The 17,462-nt window shown below is 40.6% G+C and overlaps 1 protein-coding gene across 19 annotated transcripts in view; it reads left to right on the forward strand.

Moving 5' to 3' along the window:
• CELF2 (CUGBP Elav-like family member 2) overlaps positions 1–17,462 on the forward strand; it is a 688,411-nt gene that overhangs the window by 511,773 nt on the left and 159,176 nt on the right. For all 19 annotated transcript variants that reach the window (XM_068276071.1, XM_068276070.1, XM_068276073.1 and 16 more), the window contains exon 5: positions 1,579–1,713. In XM_068276071.1, the coding sequence (XP_068132172.1) occupies positions 1,579–1,713 (135 nt within the window). The remainder of the gene's footprint in view (positions 1–1,578; positions 1,714–17,462) is intronic.

Here is a 17,462-nt window from a genome sequence, read left to right on the forward strand (position 1 = left end):
ATATATTGGAGAAGAGTACATACTCAGTTCATTGTTCTGTGTGTTTATGTTTTACACAATAAGTGTGCAGTTAGTCACCTAGGCTAATCCACATGAGACGCAGTACACACATCTGCAAAGTATTTGATGTTTTAAAGGCCCTGTCCAGCATTTTTTTATTAACCATATGGCATCCCATCTTAGACTGTAAGTAATAGTGTAATATTTATAATGGCTCTAATCACCCTACCTTGGATGAAAGACACCTCTGCGCTCCAGATATTTAAAGTTAAAGCACCCCCCTCCATCACATTGAGTTAAGGGAGGAAAGGTGTGGCCAAACTGCTTACCTCTTCTCCTAACAAGGGTATGAGACTTGCCACTCAGACTCTGTAGGATTCCAAGGTGACAGCACAAGCAGAGGGTTTTTTTATGTATTTTCTCACAGTGGAATTAAGAGGCTAGAAAAAAAACTGAGTCTGATGGAATGTGACTCTTACTTTATTTTTTTAAAGAACTTTAAGAACTTGAAAATAGTGAAGTGCTGATGAACAACGCATTACAGTAAATCTGGTCTATAGCAGTGCTGATTGCAGTGTTCAAAGCCCTGTTTTGTCTCAAGAAGGGTTAATGGTGGCATACATTTGATAAAGGCGGCAGTTGAAAAGGACACTGGCAATAGCTGGTAGTAGAATATTCTCACATTTACCATTATTCTATTAATTAATTTACCAATATTTTACCATGACTTAACATCTTCCTACTCTCACCCCCCCCCCCCCCGGTGGTGCCTAACCTCAAACCACTCCCCCCACTGTGCCTAACTGTAACCTCCCAGTGGGTGCCCAACCTTAACCCTCTGGTGAACAACTAACTTCCCCCCCTTCCGGTGTGCAACTAATCTTAATCTTAACTCGCCCTGGGCACCCAACCTTAACCTTCCGCCTAACCTTAACCCCTGAGGTGCCCGCTATTTGTAGCCACAGTTCGCGTAGCAGAAGGCCATCTTGCGCTTTTTTAAATGCTCCTTAATGGTGCATAACTGTAGTGCTCCTCCTGTTATTAATCGTCAATTTTAAGGGATCTTTGATGTTAAGCTTTCGTTCTATTAAGACTTTGCAAATAGAGTTTCTTGAATGCATACTGTTAGATGTTTATTTATAAACTAAATAAAGAAATAAAGAAGTTTTATACAAATAATAAGAAAAAAATACTGAGGCAGTCTTGTCACTAAAAAACAAAAAAAAAATGTTTTTTATTTTTCTATTAAAGTGGCTGCTTGGCTTTATTTACTAAAATGCAACCTGTCCCAGACTTTAAAAAAATGAGACTTATTTCCTATTTTGAAACGATTGTATCAGGATGAACAGCAGCTTCTTACCATGCTGTGAGCTGTAACAGCATTACTGTGAAAAAATAAAAAGGGAAGAAAGAAAATAAATGTGAAATAAAGAGTAAGCATTTGCCTTCCTGGGACCTGTGTAAAGCACAAAGCAAGGCTCACATGATCGCAGCTGGTTTTGATGTGGTAATGAAGCATTGATCACAGGAATAAAAAGATGAAATGGCCTTTGCTCATTCATTATTTTTATCTTCTAGCTGTGGAAGACAGAAAATTGTTCATAGGCATGGTTTCGAAGAAGTGTAACGAGAATGATATCAGGGTGATGTTTTCTCCATTTGGTCAAATAGAAGAATGCAGAATCCTACGGGGACCTGACGGACTGAGTCGAGGTGAGTGTGCCGTCTATAAAGAACCTGTCCTTAAGAGTTAATTGGAGCAATATGTCACATACGGCAGATGGGATGTGCCAGAGGTCACTCATGATGGCATCCCATGTGGTGCGGTTACTCACATACACTTTTTACCAAGATGGAAAGGTTTAATGACTTTTATTTTTAAAGTCAAAGGGGGTCTCTATGGAAAGCATGACTTAGTGAGTTATCTGTTACAATGCAACATGGATACAATAAAGCAATTTATCGGCAGCCACTTCCGTGCAAAGCAACTGCAGCTCTTTAAAGGATTATTTTCAAATATAACATTTATGACTGCAACATGACAATGTTACCGGCACAAACTATTTTCACAGGACAAGTTAATTCATTCCTTTCAAGCCATTCTGGGATTTGTAGCCTTTGATTTCAACATCCAAACCTTTTCTGGATTAACCCATACTGTCTACCCCAGCTGGCAGCTATAAGCCTAAGTAATTCCGATATCAGTATTAAATAGATTTTAAAAATCATTCTCAAGCCATACTTTATAACAGTCTCATTAAACATCATTTTTAGCATGAGTTTTTTTTATTGGCTTTAAATGAAAGAGTATGATATTTTTAGTAGGCTTTGGTTTGTTAGTGACATCCTCAAAGGCAAGTAGGAATAACTGATTACTAGCACCTCTTATCTCTTTTCTGTTAAAAAAACAACAGAGCTTAAAGACAGCCAAGATAAATTAATTAGGCAGGCCATTAATGCATACATATTTTTTCCAAGTAGTTGAAACTATAAGTTGTAACAGATGGAAAATGACTGAATAACTTTAATAAGTTCACAAAGTATCATCTCATGCTTTACATTTATATTAAAAGCAAATGACTAACCCTCAGCTCTCATCTTTAATAATGTTTAATATTTTTAATCTTAAAGTGAAGTTGTCATAGCGCAAAACACAGCCAGATTAACAATACTGCCAAAGTGTAGGCGCTGTGTATGAGAAATACAGAAGATCAATGTCTGGAAACCTGCATGGCCCTTGGATCTCCAGGTATATTGTTTGAGAGGACCTTGTGTTTTCTGGCCTGGGCTTAAGCGCTGTTCCTTACCAAACCCTAACAGTGCAATGCCAGCGACTTGACCTGGCACTGGGAACTGAGGCCATGGCATTAAATTAGTAGAAAGCACGCTTAGCTCCAGTTCAGGGAGGTTAATATTTTCTTGTGCAGAATACATCTGGAGGTTGAGGGTCTTTCAAGAGACAGAGAAAATGATTTAAAATTTATCATGGGTATTTTCTGGCATCATAAGGTGCCTGCATTGTTGCATTATTGAAAGTCATGCTATGTTTTGTGACAAGACGGTCACTTTCTGACATTTTAGCTTCTCTCTGTGCAAGAAAAGTTTGCTGCTTGATGATTGCTTAACTTGATATGTAATATCTTTATTGTTAATATGTTAATATGATATGTTCTGAGGAATAGTAAGCAAAGCAATTTTCACAGGTCATGCTTTCATAGTTTGAGTGATCCTGCAGTAGGAGCGATATAGAGGCTGCAATATTTATTTCCTGTTAAACAATGCTGGTTGCCTGGCACTTTTATTGGTACTTTGTCTCCAGTACTTTAAGCCACAGACCCAGAACAATGATTGACAGGTGCTCCAACTAAAACTTGAGTACAATAAGCACATGATTGTTTCAGATGTGCGACTAGGGCACTCAGAAGCCAGAAAGATTAGCAGAACAGCCAGGCAATTAACATTGTTCAAAAGGGAGTATATACTTAAAGTGAACCAGAGATAAAGCATCCTCATGTATTTTACCATATATATCAGTGGGAACATTAGAGAAAACACCTACCCGGCTCTCTGTTTCATTATTTACTGTTCAGATTGCTTCTATCAGCTTAGATAAAAACCCCGACTGAGCATTCAGTCTGGCTCTGCTATAATGACTCAGCTATAATGATTCCTGAGCAGAGCCACAAGGGGGCAGGCTTGGGCTTGAAAAGACAGCACAGAAGATAGACTCAGCTATAAAGATTCATGAACAAAGCTAGACTGAATGCTCAGTCGGGGATTTTATCAGGGCTGATAAGAAGCAATCTGAACAGTAAATAATGAAACAGAGAGCAGGGTAGGTGTTTTCTCTAAGGTTCCCACTGATATATATGATAAAATACATGAGGGTGCTTCGTCTCTGGTTCCCTTTAAAGAGAGTCTGAAGTGAATTTTGTTATTACCTTTTATTTATTTATGTTCAGCATTATGGCTAGTAATCCCCATGGCAGAATAAGGGTTTTATACCCCCCAAATCCCTGGGGCTAAAATTGGGGAGCGCTTCCTGATGGTGACAGAGCTTTGGGCTGTAGCTCTGTCTCTACTTGCGTCAATCTCTCCCTGCCCCTGCTCAGTCTTCTTTCACTGAGAGAAGCGGGGCAGAGACGGTGATCAGAGGGGATTGACTGTATTGGAGACAGAGCTACAGCCCAAAGCTCTGCCTCCCCAGGCAACAAAATCCACGACTTTGAAAGTCGTGGATTTTTGCCCTGGGATTTGGGGGGTACAAAACCCTTGCTCTGCCAAGGGGATGCTGCGTTTTAGCGCTAGCCATAATGCTGAACATAAATAAAAGGTAAAAACTAGTATTTAAACTCACTTCAGAGTCTCTTTAAGTCTTCATATTCCTCTCACTACATGGTCACTTAAATTGATCCCAACCAACCTGTACAGAATACTATTTTAAAACCTGATACAATTACTTTTTTGTATAATGTAAAAAATGAGGTTACACTGGGAATAAGCATTCATGGTATATCAGCCAGGCTTATTCTGGCCCAAACTTGATGCCAGCCAATGCTATTCCTCACTTACTATTTCCTGCCAAAAGTACTTTGTGGAGGAAGTCAGATTATGAAACACTCTTGTGCCAGGGAGAGAAAGCCGCTTCCTGGGCAGATGGAATCACAGGGTAACCCCATGTTTTCACTTGAATGTTGCTACAAAAAATATAAGAATAATGATGACATGGTGATGTGATTAATTGGGACCTGTTGCCTGGCTCTAATTAATGGGATTTCCTCTTTCAGTTAGAACTGGTTGTTTCGCCCTTTCTGCCTGCCATAATCAGAATTGGAAAGTGCCATTTTTTAGTAGTGTGTGGGCTTTTTCCTGGAAGAATAAAGCCATCTAAAGCTACATCTGCTGCATGATATAGTGGAATGGCATGCCATGTCTTCGAGACAGAAGGCGGTTTTACTTTATTAATTAAATGGTTTGTTCTTTAGTGTACATTTTTTAGTAGAACATTTTAACACTGCATATTTGTAGACCTTGATAAAGAAAGTGTATGATGCTGTCACGTGGCCACTAACTTGGTAGATGCAATAGATTAGCCAATACAGTAGGACGATTTTGATCAATGATACTTGAAGATTAGGGAAAAGTTTAAAGATTAAGGTTCAGTTAAGGATTAGGTGAGTTGTTATATGAACATACAAATATGTGTGGCTTGTGCACACATTGCGTGTCTTAAAAGAGACACGTTTAATAATAGCATCAATTTAGAAAACATGTGAAATGAAAATGTAGACATCCAACACAGATAACTGCTGTTACAGCAGTACGGAGTTACATGCATGTGCAGGATTAATATTTTGTGCTCACACTTTCTTAGGACTTGGTCAGAGTTTGACTTTGGCTTGATCACTGGACAATTCATTAAAATATTTTTGCACCTGATAGCTACTATCAATGTTAAATACCATGTACTACTTAATGATGTGCCTTGGATCCCAGTTCCTCAGCTATCAATGATATATTGCATGTCATGATAACACTGTAGGGCATTTTTAATCTATTAGACATTTGACTTGCTAAAAAAAAATTGCATAAAATTGAATACAAACTAGGACCTGATCAGATAGAATTTCAGTTGTAATATGGATTGAATGTTGATCAGGAAAGACTGCTCTTTTCCAATAGAGTATGGGCAGGAAATTGATAGCTGCACTGCTTTGTACTACATTAGTTGGTAGAAAGGTAGCGGTGGTGGTATTTTGACCTATTATACAACACATTTCTGCTGAAAAATTATTTAAATCAAGTGAAGCATAACAATGATCACTAAGTCATCATTGTTTCCTAAGTGATTTCCAGTCAGAGATATATCCATCAATTGCTGGATTGTATCAACAGTTAGCCTGCAGTGTAAAATGTGAATGAAAATATAACCTTAAATAGAATTAAAAAATACTACAAAAATAAGATATCAGATGATGATACTGATTTCTTTATTGCTTAGTTAAAAATCTTGGCTCATTTTGAATTTGATGGTTTCAGATATGTGGAATGACACACAAGGTTAGACAAGAAATAAATCCTCAACAATAAAATCAAATAATTGGGGAAGTTCACATTATGCAGTATATGTGAATTCTGAGAATTTGGATAAATCTCTGTATAGAAGGCACAGTATCAAAAGCTGGTATTGGATGGCTGTGATTTTTAGACCTCAGGCAGTACTGCATTAAAACAAACCGTCTTTTAAAATGTGGTAATAATTGCATAGGCTCAGAATCAACAATAAATGCTATCATGCTAAGAAGGAACCATATATAAAAATGATACTACTGCCACCTTCTTTATGACTCAGCTTGACTGAGGATAAGTAAAAATCTGTACTTTTTGTAGGTCTTAGTACTTTTTGAAAGTCATTAACATAATGAGCTCTGGGCTAAAGAGGTAAGGACCATTTTGCTTACAGAAACAGAATCTATGATGGTGTGGAAATTTACCATTAATGTTGAATGATTTATACAGGTTTTGTAGACACATAGGGTGCCATCAAGATGATGCCCTTTTCAAGGGGCCCCTTCAGCACACAATGCCTAACCACGGGCAGTATATATTCCAGCTGTCCATACCTATTACCCATTTAAAACAACTGATCAATTGTACATCAAAAAATACCACAAAGGAAACCTTGAGCAGTGAGCAGCTGAAATCCTATATCAGCAAGCGTGGTATAACATTTCAATTCTTAAAGGAATACTGTAGGGGAGTCAGGAGAAAATGAGTTGAACTTACCCGGGGCTTCTAATGGTCCCCCACAGACATCCTGTGCCCGCGCAGCCTCTCACCAATGGTCCGGCCCCGCCTTCGGTTCACTTCTGGAATTTCAGACTTTAAAGTCTGAAAACCACTACACCTGCGTTGCTGTGTCCTCGCTCCCGCTGATGTCACCAGGCGTGTACTCTGCAGGTCCAGTATGGTCTGCGCAGCACGCTCCTGGTGACGACAGTGGGAGCAAAAACACGGCCGCACAGGCACAGTGGTTTTCAGACTTCAAAGTCTGAAATTCCAGAAGTGAACCGGAGGCGGGACCGGAGCATCGGTGAGTGGCTGCGCAGACACAGAATGTCTGTGGGGGACCATTAGAAGCCCCGGGTAAGTTCAACTCATTTCCCCCCGACCCCCCTACAGTAGTCCTTTACTAACTAAATATTTAGGGAGTTTAGATCAAGAGTTGTTAAAGGAAAATGTTATGAAACCATAAATATGCCCGTGCTGCCCCATCCTTTTTTAACCACTTGAGGACCCTGGGCTTAAACCCCCCTAGTGACCAGGCTATCTTTTTACAAAATAGGCCACTGCAGCATTAAAGCCTCATTGCAGGGCTGTACAACTCAGCACACAAGTGACCCCCCCCCCCTTTTCTGCCCACCAACAGAGCTTTCTGTTGGTGGGCTTTGATCACTCCCAGGATTTTTGTTTTTATATAAATATTTATTTCCTTTTTTTATTGATAAATTTTACTCTTTTTTTTTAAATCCCCACCAGCCAATTAGCATGATCAGCTAAAGCCTAAAAATATGGCAGTTAGACAGCAGTTTTTCTGCCTAACAGTCCCTAGCGGCGATCCCCGCTCGGAGACTGATGACGGAGCATAGCTCCGTCATTCAAGCAGGGATGCACACGATCCCCAGCAAAACGCACCCCCAGGACTGCTAGCCGATCGGCATTAGCCGGTCCTGGGGCTGCCACTCTGCTCATGCCCATTGGCGTGAGGCAGACGTTAAGTAGTTCATGCATTTAAGGCAAAGTGAGCATATATTTAGACAAGATTTATCACTTGGACAGTATGGTGGAGTAGTGGATAGCGCTCTCGCCTTGCAGTGCTCGTCCCCAGTTCGAATCCCAGCCAGCCCAACATCTGCAAGGAGTTTGTATGTTCTCCCCGTGTCTTGGTGGGTTTCCTCCAGGTACTCCGGTTTCCTACGACACCCCAAAAACATACAGACAAGTTAATTGGCTTCCCCCTAACATTGGCCCTAGACTATGATACATGCACTACAAGATGCATACATGGACATATGACTATGGTAGGGACTCGATTGTAAGCCCCTCTAAGGGACAGTTAGTGACAAGACAAAATATACACTGTACAGTACTGCGTATTATGTCGGCACTATATAAATACATACAGACATCAAACAAATGACAGGGCTCATAGGCTGCAACTGAATTGTAGACTAACAGAGGCATTCAGAGCCCCAAAGGGCTAAATACATGCCTTGAATGCAAATCAGATGCAAATCACGTACTAGTCCTAATCTATAATTTGAATGCAAATTGATGCACATGGATGCAGCTAGCCATAAGTATACTTACATGAGTTTTGTACAGCAGGAGACATTGGCAGCTCTTCCAAACAGAGGTTGCACCCGAATTGACTACCTGCAATAGATGTGCAGAGCTCCACAATTGTGGACTAAAATACACAACATGCATTCAAAACAGGTACAGCAAAGGAGGACGTTAGCCTCAGTATAAATAATATGTGCACAAATTATTCCCTACTAGACTTCCCCACGGTGGTTACGGGTCCTCTCGGGGAACACCTACCGCTAGTCTAACAATAAAAACACGATTTTTTTCCTAGTGCTGCTAGTCATAAAATGGTATACACATTTCTCTCAAACAGACATCAAACAAATGACAGCGCTCATAGGCTGCAACTGAATTGTAGACTAACAGAGGCATGCAGAGCCCCACAGGGCTAAATACATGCCTTGAATGCAAATCAAATGCAAATCGTGTTTTTATCGTTAGACTAGTGGTAATGTATAATGGTAAATATGACTGGTATTCTACAACAGTGAAACCTTACCCTATTCACACAGAACCCTCCCCCCCCCCCTTCCTATACCTTTCTTGAGAAATTCCTCTTAACATTACGGTCTACGGCGGCACCCAAGTCAGGCGCAGCAAGGATCAGGCTCTGTGATGACCTGGCCCATGCATCTTGTATTAAAGTTATAATTGTATTTTTTTCTAATCCTGACATCTCAGTTTGTAAACTTGTACATTTTCCAAAAAACATTTAAATGACATCGACTGAAACATTACAGTCTGCCTTTAAAAGCATTTCCCTTGAAATAGTTTTCCTGGTAAAAAGGAAAATAATGCTACGTAAAAAATGGAAATTGCAAGAACGGAAGAAGAGGCATGTTTTCGACTGTGACTTGTGTGTGGTCAATTATGGCTGTGTTCCATTTTGTTTTACTCCATGTTCATGGTTTATGCATTTACTAACAATGCTTAAAGCGTGCAGCTGATTGCTATTTTTCTGCAAATTGTGATATGGCTGAAGATTTCTGCAAATACATTTGATTGGAGGCAATGTAAAGAATAAGAGATGAGGCTTGATGGAAATGGCTGTGCAGTGTAGGAGCAACTGATTATGGGCCAGATTGAAGTATATTGCAAAGAAAAGTGCTTGTGCTGACAAGTGTTCTACATATTTCTGGGAATCCTTTCTGCACATGTTTAGTATAATGCGTAAATTGTGGTGGCCTCACTATGGCATATTACAGCAGAGAACAACAATACAAGCTAAATTGATAGTGATCCTTAGTGTATGTTCTTGAGCTTGTTTAGCACAGTGCTTCACAGAGAAGATCATGTCGACTGTACATGGTGATACCTTTAATTGGACCAACCTAATAGTTCAAAAATGAAGAACAGAGCTTCCAAATCCCTGTAGACTTCTCCTTTCATTTGTGGATTACACAGATAAAATGAAAACAATATGGACACATTTTTCATTTTCCCCAGAGAGGATCAGTTCCAGGCACATTGAGCAATTTGCTGGAATGCAAGATGACTAGAGTCCAAGAAGAAGAAAAAAGAAAAGAAAATCGGCTAAACATTTTATAGAAATCTACATTGTGAAAGTGACAATGAATATTATTGAGTAAGATGCATCAGATTTAGCACATGAATAGTATAGTATGCATGTATAGAATATCTACAAAATGTATATGAATAATATGACTTGTGTTGTTTCTGTGTGATATCAGAAACACACAATAACACACATAGCAAATCACACACACACCACACCACACACACGCACACATATATTACATATACACTTATTTGTACATCTTTTTTAAACTGAAACTGTCAAGACAGTAATATTTTAAATGTCATAGCTACATGAACTGCCTGGCTGTCATGCCCATTGTACGTCTTCAGTACTTAGCAAATCGCCAATCACTGAGCATACTGTCAGAAAAAGCAGGCAGCCTTTGAAGTATAAAAAAAAAGAACCCCCTGTATATTTCTCCTGGATAAATGACACACCAGATAGTAAAGGAAAGCATTATGTGTGATAGCCAGGAATATAGCAGTGGCAAGGAAATCATCTATCAACATGCAAATTTCCACTGATGCAGGGAAGGGATTAAACTAAACCACTAAAAGCTTACAGCTGCTGTTTAATTAACCATTATCTAATTTATCCACAGCTGGTGGATTTGATTGGCTCAATTGCCTTCTCTTCCTTCTACTTACAGATAATATAATTAGAGATGTCGCGAACGGTTCCCAAACCGTTCGCCGGCGAACATCTCTGCATCATCTGCATCATGAATGACATCACGCTCATGCGCATAGAGTGCCCGGCAACAGGAGCGCGATCTAGGACGCACACCGCCGGGCCAGCGCAGGCGTACTACTCCGGGTCATAGCGACCCGGAAGTAGTTCAGGGCCCACAGAGATTCGCCCGGCGAACGGTTCGGGCCATCTCTAAATATAATACAGAAACTAAAATAAAAAACACTTGTTATGCAGTTATTATATGGAAAAAAAACACTGAAAAGTATCACTAAAAGTGAGTTCATCTCAAAGTATGCATGTTTCACATTCAGATACTTAGATAAAAACATCCCCAACTATTGACAATACTAATGGTAAACTCTTTGGCAGCATGGGAAGTCACCAGTGATATACAATGAGACCTCATCTTATCAATCAACCTCTTTGAGATATTCTAACTTTAAGCCAGGCTTGTTAGTTGCTTTCCATGTAAATAATTCATGCACATTGGATTCTGCATGACTAGAGTTTGTTATTTTTTTGAGTGCCAATTAAAATTCAGAAGGAATTCAACTGTGCTCTGAAATACTGTATACTGCATCTTGAGTGTCCCCCTTGGTGACAGATTACACCCAGTGGATTACTCTGCAGTTTTGACATGTTAAAATCTTTAAGGGTCAGCACTTCCTCATTGTATGTTATTTGATTATATTTTTAAAGTAATGCTTAGATTGTTGCTAAACAGTGGGCATTTAACTAAAGGCAAGTCAAGTTTAACAATGATGACACAAGAAGGCTGTATAATGTAAACAGTAGTAAAACTAGATTGGGAGCCCCTCTGAGGGCCAGTTAGTGACAAGACAATATACTCTGTACAGTGCTGCGTAATATGTCGGCACTATATAAATACTTAAATAAATAAACTCTCAAAAAATGGAAATATACAAAAAAAAAAAAGGATATGGAGGCTGTCATATTTATTTCCTTTTAAGAAATAACCAGTTGCCTGGCTGTCCTGCTGATCCTCTGTCTCTAATACTTTAACCACTTAACGACCGTCTAACGCTGATAGGCGGCAGCTGGTCGCAAGTGGATTTCCATGGAAATGGCCGCTTGTTCGAGCGGCCGTTCCATGTCAGTTCACGGAGGGTGTCTCTGTGAACAGCCTGCAAGCCGCCGATCGCAGGTCGCAAGCTAAATGTTAACACCCGAGGAAGAAATCCCCGGTGTTTACAGCGTACGGCGTTGCTGTCACAGCAGTGCCATAAAGGAGATTGGTGATCTTCGGCCTCTGATTGGCCCGGGGATCGCTGCCGTCTGATAGGCTGAAACCTATCAGAGGCGGTACAGGATGGATTGCTGTCCTGTACCGCCCATGGGAAGGAGGAGAGGGTGGGAAGGAGAGGGAGGGCGGAATAGCGCTGTGGAGGGGGGCTTTAAGGATCCCCCCCGCAAAGCACAAGGCGGCAGTGGCGGCGATCAGACCCCCCTAGATGGACATCCCCTAGTGGGGAAAAAAGGGGGGGAAGTCTGATCGCCCTGCCTAAAACCCGGTCTTTATGTGGTTAAGCCTTAGACCCTGAACAAGCATGCAGCAGATCAGGGGCTTGATTCACAAAGCCGTGCAAACTGTTTAGCACGGGTGTGCTAAACAGTTAGCATGTGAAGTGCCGTTCGCAGACTTTTGCGCGCACAAAGTGCCGCGATCCGCGCATTCACAGACTTTTGTGCGCGCAATTTGTCACGAATTGCGGCAAATTGCGTGCACAAAAGTCAGCGATCACGCAAATCGCGGCACTTTGCGTGCGCAAAAGTCCGCGAATGGCACTTCACGTGCTAACTGTTTAGCACACCCGTGAATCAAGCCCCTGGTGCTTGATGGTTTCTAGTGTTATTCAGACAGTACTGCAGGCAAATAGGTCAGCAACTGGTATTGTTTAAATGGAAATAAATATGGCAGCCTCCATATTATTCTCACTTCAGTTGTCCTTTAATATCTCAGCTATTTTTTTTCTTTTTGAAGCAAAAAACAAAATACATTTTTAATTCAGGCGGAGCCATGGATTTTTTTTTGGGTGGACATAAAAATAAAATATTCAAGTTGAAAGGAGAAAATAAAAACAAAATACTTATGCAAAAGTCTAAAGCTTTGAAAGATGTAGAACAACCTTTGCAACTTCCTGGTCAGAACCACACATTTGTGATCTAGGTTAGAATTAAATAGTAAGCTAACAATTACCTGAATTGTAATGCCCGTTCAATCATTTTTGGCATTTCCATGAAATGGTGGAAATCAGCACTACATAATTACCTGACATTTCTTTATACAGGTAGCTCAAAAGGTGATTTTACATATTATTTTGTGCTGAAGGCTTGCATACTGAAAAAGAAATGCACTATAAAAAAAGAAAACAACAAAGTGGAAAATTTTAATAAAAAAAAGAAAGTTTTGAAAATCTTAGCAAAGTACGGGTGTTCATACATACATAGATTGCCACCCAATAAGGCAATAATATTGATCTCTCACTGATCTGAATCTGATTAGAGATGGACCTATTCCCACCACAAACATCACATTGATTTTCAATAGATTTTAGCTACTACTACTGGTATAAGACCAGAGTAAAGGTGGCCATACACTTATAGATTTGCAGCAGATTTGACCATCAAATAGATTTCTGTCAGATGCCTGTCATTAGGAACAGATTTCCAATAGATTTCAAAATGAAACCTATTGGAAATGTATTGGAAATTGATCTAAATGCATTATAGATCCAATGCAACTCTATGTGCTATCGATCTGCTGCCAGCAGCAGATCGACCTAGATTTTCCACCCTGTCAGATAGATCAAATCGATCGAAATCAGACGGAAATCGATCGATCGATAGATTTGATAGAATCAATTTCCAATCTATTCCATAGAATCGATTGATCGATCGATGGCTGAAATCGACCAGTGTATGGGCCCCTTAATAGTATACAGCTTTCGAAGTGGCTAAAATTAATATTGCAATTATACTGCATTACTGATCAGGACTCCATGTAAAACATTTTGAGCACACTTCAGTATACTACATTCTAATCTTCTCTAATGTCACAGATACCAGAGTGTAAGCTCAATGTCGGACAAATTTTGTATGTAATTCATGCAGCTTGAAAATGGACCTTGGTGGAATTTGATTGGTCTATTTTCAGTAATTTTGCATAAAACATTAGCAATATCCTTCATCAACTTGGAACTAACATATATTTTTGGACTATAAAGTGCTCCTGGACTATAGACGAGATTAAGTTTAGAGGGCAAACATCAGGGAAAAAAGAAAAATACTAAACCTGGTGCACCTATGGTGTTGGGGCATCTTATGGACTTGTTTTCCACAAAACTGTCTCTATCCTAGCTACACTGCCCAGCTACACTAGCTACACTGTCAGATATACTGACTACTCTCCCAGCTACACTGACTACACCCCCAGCTACACTAAATACTCTCCCAGCTACTTTCACTACATTTCCAGCTACGCTTATTATTCTCCCAGCTATTCCCACCACACTCACAGTTACACTGACTACTCTCCCAGCCACTCTCACAACACTCATAGCTACACTGCCAGCTACTCTCACCACATTCACAGCTACTACCACTACACTCCAAACTACACTGACTACACTCAAAACTACACTGACTACACTCCCATCTACACTGACTACACCCCCAGCTACACTGACTACACCCCCAGCTACACTAACTACTCTCCCAGCTACTCTCACTACATTTCCAGCTACACTGACTATTCTCCCAGCTATTCCTACCACACTCACAGCTACACTGACTACACACCCATCTACACTGACTACACTCCCAGCAGCACTAACTACACTGCCATCTACATTGACTACACTCACAGCTAACTACGTGCTCTTACTGATGCTCATAGTCCTCCGTCCATCCCAGCCACTGTGTACAAAAGAGCAGTGACCAGGCATCCTCAAATAATGAATTTGGATGAAATCGGAATAGGTGTTATTTGGATTTCATCCAGTTAATTAAATCATCTGTGCGGGGTGGGCGAGGGGGTTTAATCATTCCCATAAGGTGTCTTCTTCTTAGCTCCGTCCCTCGGCGCCTCTAACGATGCGTTCCAAGCGGCGGTCACGTAACTACAAATACTTCCTCCTTCAACCCGGAAGGAGGAAGTGTTTGTAATCATGTGACCGCCGCTTGGACCGCATCATGGGAGGAGCCAAGGGATGGAGCTAAGAAGACGCCTGATGGGTAAGATTAACTCTCCCTTGCTCACCCGCACAGGTGATTTAATGAACTGGATGAAATCCGAATAGCACCTATTCGGATTTCATCCAAATTCGTTATTTGAGCATGCCTGGCAGTGACACTGCCACTGCCACACTGCTTCTTGCAACAGCACCATACTCGCCCCATACTGTCCTGTGTCCTCAACTCCCAAACTCCTGCGTTCCAATGCTAATTTCAAGTAAAGTGCACTTTGCCCCAGAGAAGGGATAGATAGAAAGGGCGGGGCAGAGCAGCATCTGTTTTACATTGGTCCAGCCCAGTAGGCAGTAATGTTGAGAAGGAGTAGGTGAAGCTGGCTCACTGGGAAGCTATGAGAGCAGTCACCCACACACTGCTTCTTCTGAGACCAGCACTAGGGCCCGCCACAGAATCCTCCAGCTCGCCAGTGGCCCAGTCTGGCCCTGTGTAAGCTTATAGCCTTCAACCTAGACACATATGTGCTGGAAAATAAATAGCAAGAGCCTTATCAGACCTTCATGAACTATTTACCAGATGCGTATTAAATAAAAGCACATGTTCACTTTTTTCTTTCAACGTTTTAGATCAACATGCAGAATTCTTTAATTTGGAAAAAGCTGCTTTGAAAATGCTCAATATGTTTTCCATACACTCATACTGATAATTCTTTTAATATAATGAATACAATATCTCATGATAAAATAATCAAAACAGTATGTAAGTAATGTGAACAAATCTCATACAGCCATATTGAGAAATCCAGGATTATTTTACACACAAGAACTCCTAGAAATCTGTTATATGCTGTGTTACTGCACATGTATTCGACACAACCAGTGGTGCTGAAAGACAAAAGAGGTTCATCTCACCATTTTACCAAATAGGACAGTGCCTAGGCGACTATTATCATGAATAGATCTCCCAAGTAACATAAGTTTGTATGCATTGAGAAAAAGTACCTGGAAAAAAAATTAAAAAAAGTATTGATGTTAAACACCTGGTTGAACCTGTCAGGGCAGCAGCTATTAACCCATTAGCATTTTTTAATAAAGTATTTCATGTGAAAACTGCTGTGCACCCTAAACCTCTGCTTGATAACCATTGTTTGGCTGCTTAGTGCAGCCAAATGAGTGGGCGGCAGGGAGCAGTTATAGTGTAGTTACCTGTTCCAGGCGGCTTCTTCTCTTCCTCCACCTGTGACTCTGAACTTCTGGGTCCCGATCACAACCAATCACTTGATATGACATGAGATTGGGATCCAGGAGACTGTGTCAGCATTACAGCGCCACCCGGACGTGGAAGAGGGGTGAGTGAAGAGACTGTTCCATCACCCCTCTTCCACAAGCGGGTGGTGCTGTAACACTGGCATGGTTTCCTGGATTTCGATTATGTCAATTCGTATGATCTGAACCAAGAAGACATGTCAGGGTTACATCGCCGCCGTGGAGGGAGAAGAAGCCGATCCAGTCATCGGAACAGGTAACTATAAACGCTCCCTGCCACCCACTCTGCATACCCTGCATAGCTTGCCAGGCTGGGGAAGGCATACTTCCCCAGCAGCAGGAAAAATCTAAGGGTACTTGTACTCTAGTACTATGCACAGTGCAGGGGGAGAATTGTAATAAACACAATCCTTTCCATGGGGGAGGGGGAGCATTAAGGTCCCTGAAGTACATCGTATGGGACCTGCAAAATTTTCATAGATTCTGATGGTGGTCCCAGAACCAAGTGTCTGTAAGACCTTAAGCTGTAAGTCATGGATCTGTGTACTCCATACAAAATTATCAAAATCATTATTAGTTACATTTTATAACTTGACTGTATGATATCACAGCTGAACGGTGCTCATGGCCAACAAGCATGCAGTTCAGCCTCCCAGGTGAAAGAGGCTTCCATAAAATGTTCACTAATTTCTTTATTCTAGCCACACTGAATGCCATGATCATATGCATGCTTCAAGGGCTAGGCTGCCGCACAGATCTATGAGCAGAAACCATCCACATTTTACACACTGAAAATCCGATAAAAGCAATTGTAATATTTTCAGATAGAATGTGGGAGATGCAGTGCAGACATTAAAATTAGTGAGTGATCTTTAAAGTAAAAGACACATGCTCTTGAACGGCCTTGCGTTTTCAGTCAGTGGCGTAAAAAGCATTTTCATTGTTCAGTTAACACTTTGACTTTTTTTTCCAAGAGTGGCTAATTGCGACATCTTTGTAATGTCCGTCCACCACACTGCTGCTGAAAATTGTGGTAAATGCATAAACTGAGCCTTATTGATTTTTGTTGACATTTTACATGCCTCTTATGCATTCTTAACCTCTGTTTAGTAATTGCTAGTACAGAACACACTCACAGATAATAGGATCAAATTAGGTAAGTAAAAGGATTCCTTGGCAACAAAGTGCCGTGTTATTCAAGAATGCGGCATGTGCATGTACCACTATAAGATAATGATCTTCACATTCAAATTAGAAGCTTGGAAGTGAAACCTCTAAGTGCTACATCCTGCACTAAATTAAAGCACCTGTTTCTTCTGTTAACCTGATAAAAATGCACACTTTATTTAGCTTATAACACTTATCTACTTGATTTCTGATACGTT

The sequence above is a fragment of the Hyperolius riggenbachi genome, chromosome 3 (genome assembly GCF_040937935.1).
Source record: "Hyperolius riggenbachi isolate aHypRig1 chromosome 3, aHypRig1.pri, whole genome shotgun sequence".
Taxonomy (NCBI): Eukaryota; Metazoa; Chordata; class Amphibia; order Anura; family Hyperoliidae; genus Hyperolius; species Hyperolius riggenbachi.